The sequence below is a fragment of the Erinaceus europaeus genome, chromosome 3 (assembly GCF_950295315.1).
Source record: "Erinaceus europaeus chromosome 3, mEriEur2.1, whole genome shotgun sequence".
Taxonomy (NCBI): domain Eukaryota; kingdom Metazoa; phylum Chordata; class Mammalia; order Eulipotyphla; family Erinaceidae; genus Erinaceus; species Erinaceus europaeus.
This window is the reverse complement of record NC_080164.1, coordinates 32697209-32711432: the sequence shown is the minus strand read 5'-3', so window position 1 is coordinate 32711432 and position 14224 is coordinate 32697209. Positions and strand designations below refer to the sequence as shown.

At 42.4% G+C, this 14224-nt stretch overlaps 1 protein-coding gene across 3 annotated transcripts in view; it reads left to right on the top strand.

The window, feature by feature from the left end:
* The window catches only part of ASAP2 (ArfGAP with SH3 domain, ankyrin repeat and PH domain 2), a 216069-nt gene that overhangs the window by 140531 nt on the left and 61314 nt on the right, over positions 1–14224 (top strand). For all 3 annotated transcript variants that reach the window (XM_060187002.1, XM_060187003.1, XM_060187001.1), the window contains 2 exons: positions 7997–8100; positions 8199–8268. In XM_060187002.1, the coding sequence (XP_060042985.1) occupies positions 7997–8100; positions 8199–8268 (174 nt within the window). The remainder of the gene's footprint in view (positions 1–7996; positions 8101–8198; positions 8269–14224) is intronic.

Sequence of the window (14224 nt, the reverse complement as noted above, 5' to 3'; positions counted from 1 at the left end):
CTCCTTGATCATACATCTAACCACGATTTTCTCAGCAGATACTCTAAACCAAGCATGGCACAAACATCAGAATTAGTTCTCACCACCCAGGGGGTTCACAATTTGGGATAAGGACAGAAAAGTGATGATGGTATGTAGTGTGTTGAGTTCTGATGGAGGTCAGCCCCAAGAATAGTGACAACCCAATGTGGAATAGGCAGGTATGTATCAGTAATGAGAGTTTAAAAATAATTCTGAACTAATAGAGTTCCAGCAGGGGACCACCTCTGAGTAGGATGGAAAGCTTGCCTGGGAGAGAAAGTAGGATGCCTGAGAGAGAGGATGCTTGCCTGTCAGCAGAACAGAAGAGCACAGACCTAACTCCCAAATCTTCCACTTCCTCCCAGAATGACTTTGAGCAAGTCCCTTGACTCCTTCTTGCCTTGTTCTCTTCTGTAAAACAGTAATGACAATACCCAGAGAGTTAAGGGCTCACTTCTGTAAAATATTTTTAACACCATGTTTCATAAATGATAACTAGGTTATCATTCAACAAATACCAAGTTCCTAGATGCTGATAACCCAGCAGTGAATTAAAAAAACACCTCTTGGTGCTTGAACAGTAGTGAGTGTTGATGGTGTCGCCTTTGATAGGTTTACTCCCCATTTGACTTGCCTCCATTGGCTTGTCATCTGGTGCCTAGTCTTCTTGACTCTGGCTTCCACTTTTGCCCTCTGCCCTACTCTGACTTAGAAACTGTTATACCCCATTCCAGACTAATCTCCTTGCTCTTAAGCCAGACCTGTTAGGTCTACCCCAGTCCTCACCCACTTCCAACTGCCATACTTCCATCTGTGCTTTTCCACCTGCCCATCCTCTCTATGCTGGGATTCTGTTTTTTGTTGTGAGGACGTTCCCACCTTATTTCACTTTTCAGGATTTTTCCTGGCACCTTACAAATGTGACCAGTAATCACATTTACATGCTTGAGCATACTGAGTAGTGTAGAAGCCAGAATTTGAACCCTGGTCTGTGCTTCTACAAGTCTGTTCTCTTCCGTCTATATGTAACTTTAATACCCTATGTCAGATCTTAAAATAATAATAAGAATACCAGTGAAAACACAGTACTTGGAGCATGGCTTAGTGCTAGCAGAGTCTCCAGTTTCTAATTGTGTCATTGTGGGTATATATGTCTTTCATTCCTTGGGAAGATGGTGAATGAGTTGAACATGACAGACCTCCCTTGAGAGTGATGCTTTGAGCATTTCATTCATCACAAGAACTGTCTGAATGCAGACTTTCTGAGAGATGGACAGAGAGTGTGTAAAAGACTTTATGCAGGGTGCTGGGCAGTGGCGCACCCAGTTAAATGCACATAGTACTAAGTGCAGGGACCCATGCAAGGATCCAGGTTCAAGCCCTCGGCTCCCCACCTGCAGGGGGGGATGCTTCACAAGCAGTAAAGTAGGTCTGCAGGTATCTTTATCTCTCCTCTCTATCTCCCCACCCCTCTCTATTTCTCTCTTTCCTGTCAAATAAAAATGGGAAAAAATGTCTGCCAGAAGCAGTGGATTCGTAGTGCCAGCACCAAGCACCAAGATTTTTTCCCCTTTGTGTTGCCCTTGTTGTTTAACGTTGTTGTGGTTATTATTATTGTTGTTGTTATTAATGTCGTTGTTGGATAGGACAGAGAAATGGGGAGAGGAGGGAGAAAGAAAGATAGACACCTGCAGACCTGCTTCACTGCTTATGAAGCGACCCCCCTGCAGGTGGGGAGCCGGGGGCTCGAACTGGCACCCTTACGCCGGTTCTTGGCGTAACCTGCTGCGCTACCGCCTGACCCCCCCCCCAAAAAAAAGAAGATTTTATGCAGTTCAGAGAAACTGCTGTTGTTATAAGTAAACCTGTGTTTCTCTAGTATATGCAGCATCACCCTCCCACACCCCCCCCCCAGTCCTGAAGATTGTGGACCCTAAGTCGCGGCTCACATGGATGGTCTCTATCTTGTCAAAACCCAATGACCTCATAAGGCCATACAAAACTTAAGGTCATGCACGGTGCCTGGGATCTTAGAATATGTCTGGATGTCACAAGACAGAGCATGTGTGGATATTGATAGAATTTGTGAGAGCCTACTAAAGGTCCATAGATGGCTATTTAACCTACATGCTCCAGACATACAGATAGTCTCCATGCCTCAGGGGGCTTACTCAGTGAAGATGTATGTTATCATTGGTCTTCTAGGGAATTACAGAGCACGCAGAAAATCTCTGAGAATCAGGCAGCATGAACCTCCCTGGCCAGTGTTAAATTCTTCTCTCAGAAAATAAAACTCTTCCCTTGGATTAGATTCCATTAAATTAAGATCTAGTTCATGTAAAAGGGCTAAACTCACTTGATCAGGTATTGTATGGAACCTACATAAATCGGTATGTAGAGAAAGACCATTTTGTTGAGTTGTGTTGAAGATGCTGAAATAATTGTAAAGCAGGTTCAATATTGTAAATCAGGTTTGCATTCCTCTTACTTACAAATTTAAATTTTTGCATGGTAATTTAGTTCCAGATTTACCTGTATGTTTTAGTTGGTTTAGAAAAAAACCTAGTAAAGAAATGAATAAAACAGTAATTTACTCCTTCTTAACTTCTGGCCTAGGTTCTGATTCTGAAGAATGTCCTTTATCCTGTTCCTCAGACCTACAAAGGGTTCTGATTAATATGCTTAACATGAATGCTATTAGCAGTGTTGTCTCATGACTTCACCACTCATTTTGTGCAAAGATTTGTTTTCCTCCCCAGATCAATAGACATATTTCTGGGTTATGTAGTTTATTCTTTTGGCAGGTTTATTTTAAGTCTTTCACACAGATTTATATAGGTGAGCAGTGTTTCTTCATTTTCCCTCCACTGCATTTATTTCCAGCAGCATTTAAAGCCACCCTTTTGAGAGAATGTGAACTGAAAATGTGAAAATGTGAACTGAGAATGTGAACTTATTATTGTTGTTGTTATTAATGTCGTTGTTGGATAGGACAGAGAAATGGGGAGAGGAGGGAGAAAGAAAGATAGACACCTGCAGACCTGCTTCACTGCTTATGAAGCGACCCCCCTGCAGGTGGGGAGCCGGGGGCTCGAACTGGCACCCTTACGCCGGTTCTTGGCGTAACCTGCTGCGCTACCGCCTGACCCCCCCCCCAAAAAAAAGAAGATTTTATGCAGTTCAGAGAAACTGCTGTTGTTATAAGTAAACCTGTGTTTCTCTAGTATATGCAGCATCACCCTCCCACACCCCCCCCCCAGTCCTGAAGATTGTGGACCCTAAGTCGCGGCTCACATGGATGGTCTCTATCTTGTCAAAACCCAATGACCTTTATTCAATGAATGAGTTGTTTGCTCTACTTGTCCAGAAGCATGAATGCAGTGTGACCTCTCTGTGGAAAGTGAGGTCGTTTTCCCAATTGAGGGGGTCTGCTTACTCAAACTCTGTTGTCAGTTAAATAATGGAATGTCTAAGCATGTTATTGATTGCTCAAGTAAAGTCTTTTTTTTTTTCCTTCCTTTATTTTGGAGTTGTCCCTTATTTATTGCAAGGTTTAAAAACTCATTACTAGGCAGCCTACATTCAGTAATTGACCAACGATATTGTTGAGATGGTAGAACTCTCCAAGCTGATCTGTAGATTAAGGAAAATTCTCACTACCATTTTTGCACAAATTAACAGGCTGATTCTAAAGTTCATATGGAAACGCAAGGGGCCCAAAGTAGCACACACACAAAAAAAAGAAGAACAAAGTGAAAAGATTCACTTCCTCATTACAAAACTTTACCACAAAGCTTTAACAATCAATAGTATCATATAAGGATAGATGTTTTTATCAATGGAATAAAGTTAAGAGACCAGAAATAAACCCTTAGCTTATAGTCAGTTGATTTTCAACAAGGGTGCCAACACAAATGGTGCTGGGACAACTGGATCTCCACAGCCAAAAGAATGAATTTGGAACCTTACCTCATACCATAATAAAAAGAATTAACTCAAGGGGGTTGGGCAATAGCACAGTGGGCTAAGCACACATAGCGCGAAGCGCAAAGACAGGAATGAGGATACCGGTTCGAGCCCCCGGCTCCCCACCTGCAGGGGGGTCGCTTCACAAGCGATGAAATAAGTCTGCAGGTGTCTATCTTTCTCTCCCCCTCTCTGTATTCCCCTCCTCTCTCGATTTCTCTCTGTCCTATCCAACAATAACAACATCACTAACAGTAATAAAAACCACAACGTAATAAAACAACAAGGGCAACAAAAGGGAAAAAATAGCCTCCAGGAGCAGTGGATTTATGGTGCAGGCACTGAGCCCCAGCAATAACCCTGAAGGCAAAAAATAATAATAACTCAAAAAGGACCAAAGACCAAAATATAAGGGCTGAAACTATTAAAAACTTAGACAGAAACATGCCTAGAAATCTCCATAACTTTGGGTTACACACTGTTCTCATATATGTGACATCTGAAGTACAGACAACAAAAGAAATTAGTACCTAGGTGCCTGGGAGGTAGTGTGGTGAATGAGGCCTGGAGGTCTAGAGTGCTGCTTTGATTCTCTCTCTCCCTCTGTCTTGTGCTATGAGTAAATAAAATCTTTAAAACAAACAAACAAAAAAATCACGTGTAAAGATGTTGGGCATTAAACCAGCTCCCCCTGCTCCATGCTGCATTGCTGACACTATGGCCTATTTACATAATCATTGTTTTGCCTGATCCATCTTCTTTCTACCTCGAGACCCACCCTGCCTGCAGGGTATATTAATCCCACCAGTTATATCCATCCCAACAGTTGCTAAGGATGCTTCCACCTTCCCACATGCCTTTTGCCTCTCTCCACCCCCTTTCCTAGCCATTTCTGACTTGCCACTTCCGGTTTTATCCCATAAAATCCACTTATGTTCCTGGTTTCGTTTTCTTTTCTCTCCCACGTCCAGACCTGGAGAAGGGCTGGTGTGCAGAGCGGGAGGCGACCATTGCAGTTTGGCGCTATGTAGCGCTCCCGTGTGAATAAAGAATTGTATTACCACACTGCCTCGAGTTCCTGGATCCTCTCTCCCGCCCGCAACGCTATCCCAGCAATCTGGAGCCCAATGTGGGGCTTCATCAAAATTTAAAACTTTTATGCTTCAGAAAACTTTTTAGTGAGCGAAGGAGATAGCATAGTGGTCAGTATACAAAAAGACTTTCATGCCTGAGGCTCCAAAATCCCAGGTTCAGTTCCCCACACCACTATAAGCCAGAGCTGAGCAGTGTTCTGGTAAAAAATAAGTTAACAAAATATTAAAATAAGGTTTTTTTGTTTGTTTGTTTGTTTGTTTTACCAGACTGCTCAACTCTGGTTTATGGTGGTGCGAGGGATTGAACTGGGAACTTTGGAGCCTTCAGGCTTGAGAGTCTCTTTGCATAAGCATTATGCTGTCTACACCCAACAAAAAAATAAAGTCACTATATCTAGAAATATTTTTAAGGGAGTTGGGCAGTAGCACAGTGGGTTAAGCGTAGGTGGTGCCAAGTGCAAGGACTGGCATAAGGATCTTGGTTCAAGCCTCCAGCTCCCCACCTGCAGGGGAGTCGTTTCACAAGTGGTGAAGCAGGTCTGCAGGTGTCTATCTTTCTCTCCCCATCTCTGTCTTCCCCTCCTCTCTCCATTTCTCTCTGTCCTATTCAGCAATGATGACGACATCAATAACGACAACTACAACAATAAAACAACAAGGGCAACAAAAGGGAATATATAAATAGATATTTTTTTAAAAAAAGAAATATTTTTATAACTACCAAGAATTCAGGTGACTCACTGTTGCTTTCAGATGCAGTTTAAATCTTTACTCTTCTAGTCCCTTCTACCAGTTGGCTCACATTATCTTAGCTGTAAGCTCTCTCCTTGTCAGGGTTCCTCGGGGGGAACGAGGCAGGAGTGAGTTCGCTAAAGGGGTCTTCTAGCATACCGTGGCAGTGGATAATACACAAACCTCTTTAGGGTGCCATTGTGGGGAACAGAACATCTTTATTGACGCAGTTACACGTTTATAAAAGGGTAGCTGCACAGGGGAAGTTAGCCAGCTGGCCAGGGAGATCAGTATCTCCTTATAAGGGAAAAGAGAGCAAGGCAGTGAGAAGGTGTGGATGGTGATGCAGGAACAGAGAAATAGAAATAGAAGGAAGGTGAAGCCTACTAGAGGGAGGGAGGTAAGGGTGATGGAGCGAGGCTGATAGGAAGGTTGGAATTCCCCCGTGTACTTTGGCCACATCTCGCTCGACCACAAGGCTGGCATGCCAAGGGAAGTCTCATAGACAAGCTTCCAGGGGTCAACTATCCATGCTCACACACACATCAAGCCCACATGTCCGTCCCTTCTCTGATTTGTTTTTCCCCAACATGCCTCTGCACATGACACCCTCTGCCTATACACCTCCATTTTCTGTGACAGTTCTTGCTGTCATCTTTAAGACTCACTTTCTCCAGATTCTCCTCTGCTTTTAGCTTTGCAACTCATCTCTTTTTAAGTACCTGTGTCCTGTATTTCTCATTGATTGTTGTGTATTAATTCTTTCATTGTTTTATATGTGCTTAATTTTCCCAAGAATGGTCAACTACATGGTGGTAGAAATGAGTCTGACTCTGGTCTTTAGGGATGTCTGTTGGTGAGAGTACATGACGTTGTGGAAGGAACACAACAATCAATGGTGGAATTCCTCCACTCACCTGCTCTGACTCTGACGATCTCTGCATCTTGGGCAAATCACTTCTTCCTTTAGGAAGTGAAATGAGTTGTCAAGGGACAGATGTTAACCCTCCCTGATTGATTTGTGAACTCTCTGTTTACATGTTGTCCCCCTGGTTTGTTACACTTGCCAGAATTCTAGCACTGGCACCTGCTGAGCATCTGGTAGGTGCTAAATACTGTGCGTAGCAAAACCCTCCCCCACGTTCACTGATGATCCTTGCCCTCTACAAGTTGAAGCTTGGAGTTTCCAGTTATTGTGGAAATAACTCGGTCATATCCTCAGCCAGACAAGTAAAGGTGCCTCTTGGTCATGTTCAGAAACCAGTTTGCTGCGATGGCCCCTCTGCTGGGATTGATGGACTCAGGAAGTGACTTTTTTTTTTTTGCTTCAATAACTACTATGTACCGGATGTTCACGCATGTGGTCCTATTCAACTCCAACTCCTCCCCCCCCTCTTATTTATTTCCTGTCTCTAGTGGATATTATTTTTCCTTTATCTGGGAAAGAAACCAATGCAGGGAGCATAAGTGGTTTACCCAGAATAAGAGGTGGGTGGTGTTTGGAGTGTTTTTTTTTCCTTAAAAACTTCTTTTTTTCTAGTTCATCATGCTACCTACATTTTCTAGGGCTACACTTACCACATCAGGAACTTCTTGCCATAAGAGGAATTTAAGGCTTGTTATTAAGTCAAACCTTGTAATTTCCAAGCTCATTCTTTTGTTCTGTTTGGAGTAGCTGGTTTTTGACATTGCTTTTTTAAAAATTATTTTATTATTATTTTCCAGTCTTATAAGTGGCATTTATGAGTCCCTGGGCCTGAGGGTTAAGTCCTTTATGTGTGATTAAGAAGGAGAAATTTCTTTTTTTAAAAAAATTTTTTTTGGAAGCCGGGCAATGGTACAGCGGGTTAAGCACATGGACCGGCATCAGGATCCTGGTTCCAGCCCCGGGCTCTCCACCTGGAGGGTCACTTCACAGGCAGTGAAGCAGGTCTGCAGGTGTCTGTCTTTCTCTCCCCCTCTCTGTCTTCCCCTCCTATTTCTGTCTGTCCTATCCAACAACAATGACAGCAATAACAACGATGATAAACAAGGGTAACAAAAGGGAAAAATAAAAAAATAAAATAAATTTTTTAAAATATTTAAGGGTAAAAGTAAGTGTGTGTGTGTGTGTGTGTGTGTGTGTGTGTGTTTAATGGGGATCTGGACAGGATTAAAAAGAGTTTCTTGACCATTTTTTTCAGGATTCACAAATTCGCCAGAGTACAGCCTACAGCTTACATCAGCCTCAGGGAAATAAAGAGCATGGAACCGAACGGAATGGTAACCTCTACAAGAAAAGCGACGGGTATGTGGAACGGTTTTGTTAGCGCTTATGTGTCTGTTTATTATCTGCTGTGTCCCAAATTTCTAAATTGATTTTTTCCCCCTCCATTTCTATATAAGGATCCGAAAAGTGTGGCAGAAAAGGAAATGCTCAGTTAAAAATGGTTTTCTGACCATCTCCCATGGTACTGTAAGTATTCTCTAATTCATGATCCCTGCTGTCATAAGATGAGAGAGTGAAAAACTCAGCTGAAGTGAAGGGACAAGTCATTCTTTGTGTGTTACAGCATGAAGAATACATTCCAAAGAAATTTCCCTATTGAGAAAAGCATATTTGGGTTCCTTTTAGACTTCGTACTCCTGGGACCTGTTTATGATTTCTGAGCCAAGAAGAGCTTTTGTTATCTTTCCCTACTCATCAGTCAGGAAAACTTGATGAGGCAGGTGGTCTTTAGAAGACTGATACTTCAGAAATAAACAAAACAAGAATCCTAGTAAACTGCTCCCCAACTACTTTTGTCTCCAAAAATCAAACTTCTAACCTAGGAAATTTTTAACTTTTCCATTAAGGGGAGGACATTTAAGTGGTCTAGATTCTGGGAATCAGGTAATAATTTTAATATAGAAGTCTGGCTTGCTATGCTCAATCTTAATCAAGTGTGCCACCTCCCCCTCCCTCACTTTTATTTATTTTTTATATTTATTCCCTTTTGTTGTCCTTGTTTTATTGTTGTAGTTATTGTTGTTATTGATGTTGTCGTTGGATAGGACAGAGAGAAATGGAGAGCGAAGGGGAAGGCAGAGAGGGGGAGAGAAAGACACCTGCAGAACTGCTTCACCGCCTGTGAAGCAACTCGCCTGCAGGTGGGGAGCGGGGGCTCGAACTTATGCCTGTCCTTACGCTTTGTGCCACGTGCGCTTAACCTGCTGTGCTACCGCCTGACTCCCCTCACTTTTATTTTATCATCCTGTGTATAAGAGCCCACGCATGCCTCACCCACAGGGGGAAGCTTCAAGAGAGGTGAAACCATGCTGCAAGTGTCTGTTTCTCTCTCTATGTTCCTTCTCTAAAATAAATAAGGGCCCATGCAGGAAAATTGACCCTGTAAGGGGGTAAGCTTGTTAACAAATCAATTTCGGGCTTTCATGCCTGAGGCTCCAAAGTTCCAAATTCAATCCCCTGCACTACCACAAGCCAGAACTGAGCAGTACTCTGGTTAAAAAAGAGAGAGCTTGTTGACTTTCATACTTCTTAACTACATTTGCAGCCTAGGAAGTGACATAGTGGATAAAGCATGGCACTCTCAACCGTGAGGCTCTGAGTTCAGTCCCCAGCATCACATATGCCAGAGTAATACTTTGGTTCTCTTTCTCTTCCTCCCTGTCTTTTATAATAAATCATTTTATTTATATTTTTATTTTTATAATACATAATTATAAATAAATCATTTTTTTAAAAGAAAACTTAATCAAAATAAAATGTTTTCTAATGTAGGTGTAGGAGATGAGTTGTTTTTTTTTTTGCCTCCGGAGTTATCTCTAGGGCTCAGTGTCTGCACTATGAATTCACTGCTCCTGGAAGCCATTGTTTCCCTTTTGTTGCCCTGGTTGTTCATTATTATTATTATTGATGTTATTTCTATTGTTAGATAGGACAGAGAGAAATAGAGGCAGGGAAGACAGAGGAGGAGAGAAAGATAGACACCTGCAGACCTGCTTGTGAAGCAACCCCCTGCAGGTGGGGAGCAGGAGGCTGGAACCAGAATCTTTTTTTTTTTTTTTTTTTTTTTTTTTTTTTGAGAGCGAGAGAGATGCAAAGGGAAAGAGCTCTGGCTTATGGTCGTGCGGGGGATTGAACTTGGGACTTTGGAGCCTCAGGCATGAAAATCTGTCTCTAATGGTGTCTTCCTCCGCCTGAGATGAGAGATTTTAACCACAGTTGAAAACACAGCCCTGAACCCTCTGTGTTCAGTTCCATGATTGATGGCACTGAGCTCATTATCAGCTTACCTGATGTGACAGACCTGATGAAAACCATGTAGGCTGCTAGATATTTCTGAAAATGGCCTAGTTGTTTGCTATTTTGTTGCTAATGAGAACACTGATGGTGCCTTGTATTTCGATCTCCCAAGCAGGAGGCCTGGGACTGTGCACATACTGTATCCTCAGCCTGTTAGCGGCTGGTATGGAGATAACCCGAGTCTTCATTGTGCCCTTCTCTTCTTCCATTACCAGAGGTCCCCCAATGAAAGATGCCACTGGGCATGAGCAGGCTTTTACAGTCCCTCGAGCCTCTCATGGCTGAGTGGGCTCCAGAGAAATAGTCCTTCTTAGTACTTATGAATAAAGAAGTAAAAGCCCACTTGAAGAATGGCCCTACAGCACAGTTTGAGTTCCTTCTTTGGGGAACCTCTTTATTTTCACCAACTATTACAGGAAATGAAAGATAGTAGAACTAGCAGCTCTTAAGTGTAATCTGTAAGAACCTCTGATAGGGATGATTGAATGCATCTCTTGTCTGGACAAGTAAAGGTCTTTTTCTCTTTTCCAAAAACCCAATCTTCACTGACCTTATTTATGATCACCATGTGATGATCATGGGGGCCATGAAGTTTGGATCCTGGTGCATTATTTTCTTTATTTGTTTTGTTGTTTTTGCTTTCTGCCAGGGTTATTGCCTGCACAACACCACTCTCAGTAGCCATTCCTTCATTCCCCTCTCTTTATAACCGAGGGAGAGAGAAAGACAGACACGTGTAGCCTGCTCCACTCACTGCTCATGAAGCTTCACTACTGCATGTGGGAACCAGGGGCTTGAACCCAGATCCTCATGTATGGTAACATATGCACTTTACTGGGTGCACTACCACCCAGCTCTCATCGTGTAATGTTGGTGTTTTTTGTTTTGTTTTATCTAGATATAAGCATCTGTCCCTGGGAGTGAGGGCTACACTACACATACTAAGGGAAATAAGTTTATTTCATCATCACCCTTCCTTGAAATCAAGAATGTTAGACTGGATGATGGCTATGTTCTTTTCCTGTTCTATACACCTGTGGCTCTGTGGTTAGCATTCAGATGTTTATTTTTAACTTGTTTACTGTTTGAAAGCAGAAGGCTTCATAAAACAAGACTCTTAAGGCATTTGGTATATTCACTTCATAGAAGGCCATTAGACCCAGGGCCTCAGTTTAAGCCAGAGTGCTTCTCCCTCCACTGCTTGAGATTCCTTTCAAAAGACATGGAGACTTCTTTTTTTGTTTGTTTTTTTTTTAAATGTTGATGAGTTGCCCCAGTTTGTTGGCAGATAGCTTGGTTTAACTAGCTTTGCTGGCTCACTGACAGCTCAGCTTGTCACACAACTTGCATATATAATAAATGCTTTGTGTTCGGAGGGAACCCACTCTAGGGAATCTCTGCTTTCCGGGTGCCTCATTCTGCCTTTAGCAGCATAGCCCTGAGCTGCTAAAGCAGTCAGTGTCTCCAGCCCAGCCAAGTGTCGGCTGGGGGCTCTGTCGCTCAGCTGTGCCAGAAAAGTACATGGGTTCTCAGAGCATCCCTCCTCTGGCGGCAACCCCCACACATCTCCAGTGCTGCTATATCTATAGACTGTTCTTGTAATGATGTGAATTAAACTCCAGCAGAATTACAAGTTGAGAGAGACTTTTTTTCACTTTTTTTAGAAATTATTATTTTAATTGCCATCAGGTTTATTTCTGGGACTCAGTGCCTGTAAGGAGAATCTACCACTCCTGGTGACCATTCCCCCCCCCCCCTCTTCTTCTTTTTTATTTATTTATTTATTTATTTTATTTTATTTTACTTGATAGGACAGAGAGATTGAGAGAGAAGAGGGAGATAGAGGAAGAGAAATCTGCAGCACTACCTCACCCTTCTGGAAGCTTCCACCCTGCAGTTGTGGGAACCAGGGACTTGAACTAGGTGGGGTCTTTGTGCATGATAACAGGCGCTCAACTAGGTGTGCCAACACCTGGCCCCATTTGGTTTTGCTTTGATTTGGTTCCTTATATATCTTACCTATTTATTCAGCATCTCCTAGACCAGCATCTTTATCTGTGTAAGATTGGAATAGTTGCTACCTCCAATGGCAGGAGAATTAAGTGAATTAAGTTATGAAAGAGCTTAAAATGTGGTCCAGGAGGTGGCACGGTAGATAAAGCTTTGGATTCTCAACCCATGAGGTCCTGAGTTCAATCCCCAGCAGCACATGTACCAGAGTGATGTCTGGTTCTTTCACTCTCTTATCTTTCTCATAAATAATAAATTCTTTAAAAAAAAAGGGGCCTAGAGTAAAAATTCTCTCCCTCATAAGTAGATATTAATGATAATATTACCATGTTTATTAACTTTTTAACTTTATTAGGGAATTAATGTTTTACATTCGACAGTAAATATAATAGTTTGTACATGCATAACATTTCCCAGTTTTCCATATAACAATACAACCCACACTAGGTCCTCTGTCATCCTTTTTGGACCTGTTCCCCCCCACCCCCCCATCCACCCCAGTCTTTTAGTTTGGTACAATACACCAACTCCAGTTCAGGTTCTACTTGTATTTTCTCTTCTGATTTTGTTTTTCAACTTCTGCCTGAGAGTGAGATCATCCCATATTCATCCTTCTGTTTCTGACTTATTTCACTCAACATGAATTTTTTCAAGCTCCATCCAAGATCAACTGAAAATGGTGAAGTCACTGTTTTTCATAGCTGAGTAGTATTCCATTGTGTATATATACCACAACGGTCTCAGCCACTCATATGTTGTTGGACACCGGGGTTGCTTCCAGGTTTTGGCTATTACAAATTGTGCTGCTAAGAACACATGTTTACACAGATCTTTTTTGGATGGTTGTGTTTGGTTCCTTAGGATATATCCCCAGGAGAGGAATTGCAGGGTCATAGGGTAGGTCCATTTCTAGCCTTCTGAGAGTTCTCCAGACTGCTTTCCACAGAGGTTGGACCAATTGACATTCCCACCAGCAGTGCAGGAGGGTTCTTGTGCTAAAGTGCTTGGTCGAGACCATGACTGAGCTCCCACATGGCATTGTAGAAGATAATTTTATTGATGAGATATACAGTTGGGTTGATGGTGCTTCTACTTAGAATTGTCAACGTTGGAGTTTTCTAAATAAGCAGGATTTAGAATCCTCTAATACTGATGTCTGAGGATCCAGGAATTCTACTAGGTATCTACAGACCACACAGAATATCAAAAGAGGTTAACACACTCAGCCACTGACCAGGAATATCTAGTAGAACCCTGTTTAATCCAACTTCTGCTGACCCAGAGCCCTTTACCAAGCTGCAAGGACTAATCCTGTTTTAGAGACTACTCTCCCTCACCCTCAGCTCTGTGAGCGTTTAGTGTAGAAGAGTTCTGTAAGTGCTTGAGAGTCTCAGAGGGCTGCCCAGGGATAGACACTTTGTGTCCCCATTAACGCCAAACCCAAGGTTTGCTATTCCTTAATGTGGCCAGAGGCCCTGGAAAAGGGTAAGCAGGGATCTCTGACGTCTAAGACATGCTAATTTTCTCTTTCTTTAGCAGCTTGACAGATGGCTAAGAGAAGGCCCATTCATATTTAGAAGTTTCTTTAAGATTTCTAGGGCATTTTGCTGGTCCAGAATTTATTCCTCCTGAAATGAACTATTTATTTGTTTATTTATTGCCTTTCTTGTCTTGGATTAATTATGAGCATTTTTTAAATAGCAATAAAATAGCCACTTTAAACATACCTGACAACAATTCTTTGCAATATGCTACCACTGGGTGTGTGTGTGTGTGTGTCGGGGGGGGGGGGACTAGTGTGAATGGGGTAGGGCTTGGTGAGACTTAAGTGACAGATGGTTGTCACTCAGGATCATGGATCCATCATCACTTTTGAAAATACGGGAAATCACTTTCTTGTTATTTTTGTGCTGTGAGATTACGGGCCCTAAAAGTGTTTACACTCACGAAAAAATACTACTAAGGTCACCAGAAATTTAGCTAGGGGCCCAGGTCACCCAGCAAAGTGTTTCTGTCATCAGTAGGAACCAGGACTGGAAGCCTAGAGCTTTAGCTAGTGAGCATTCTGACCTCAGGGAGCCCACCGTCTCTGATATCAAAAGTTGCCACCACTTGT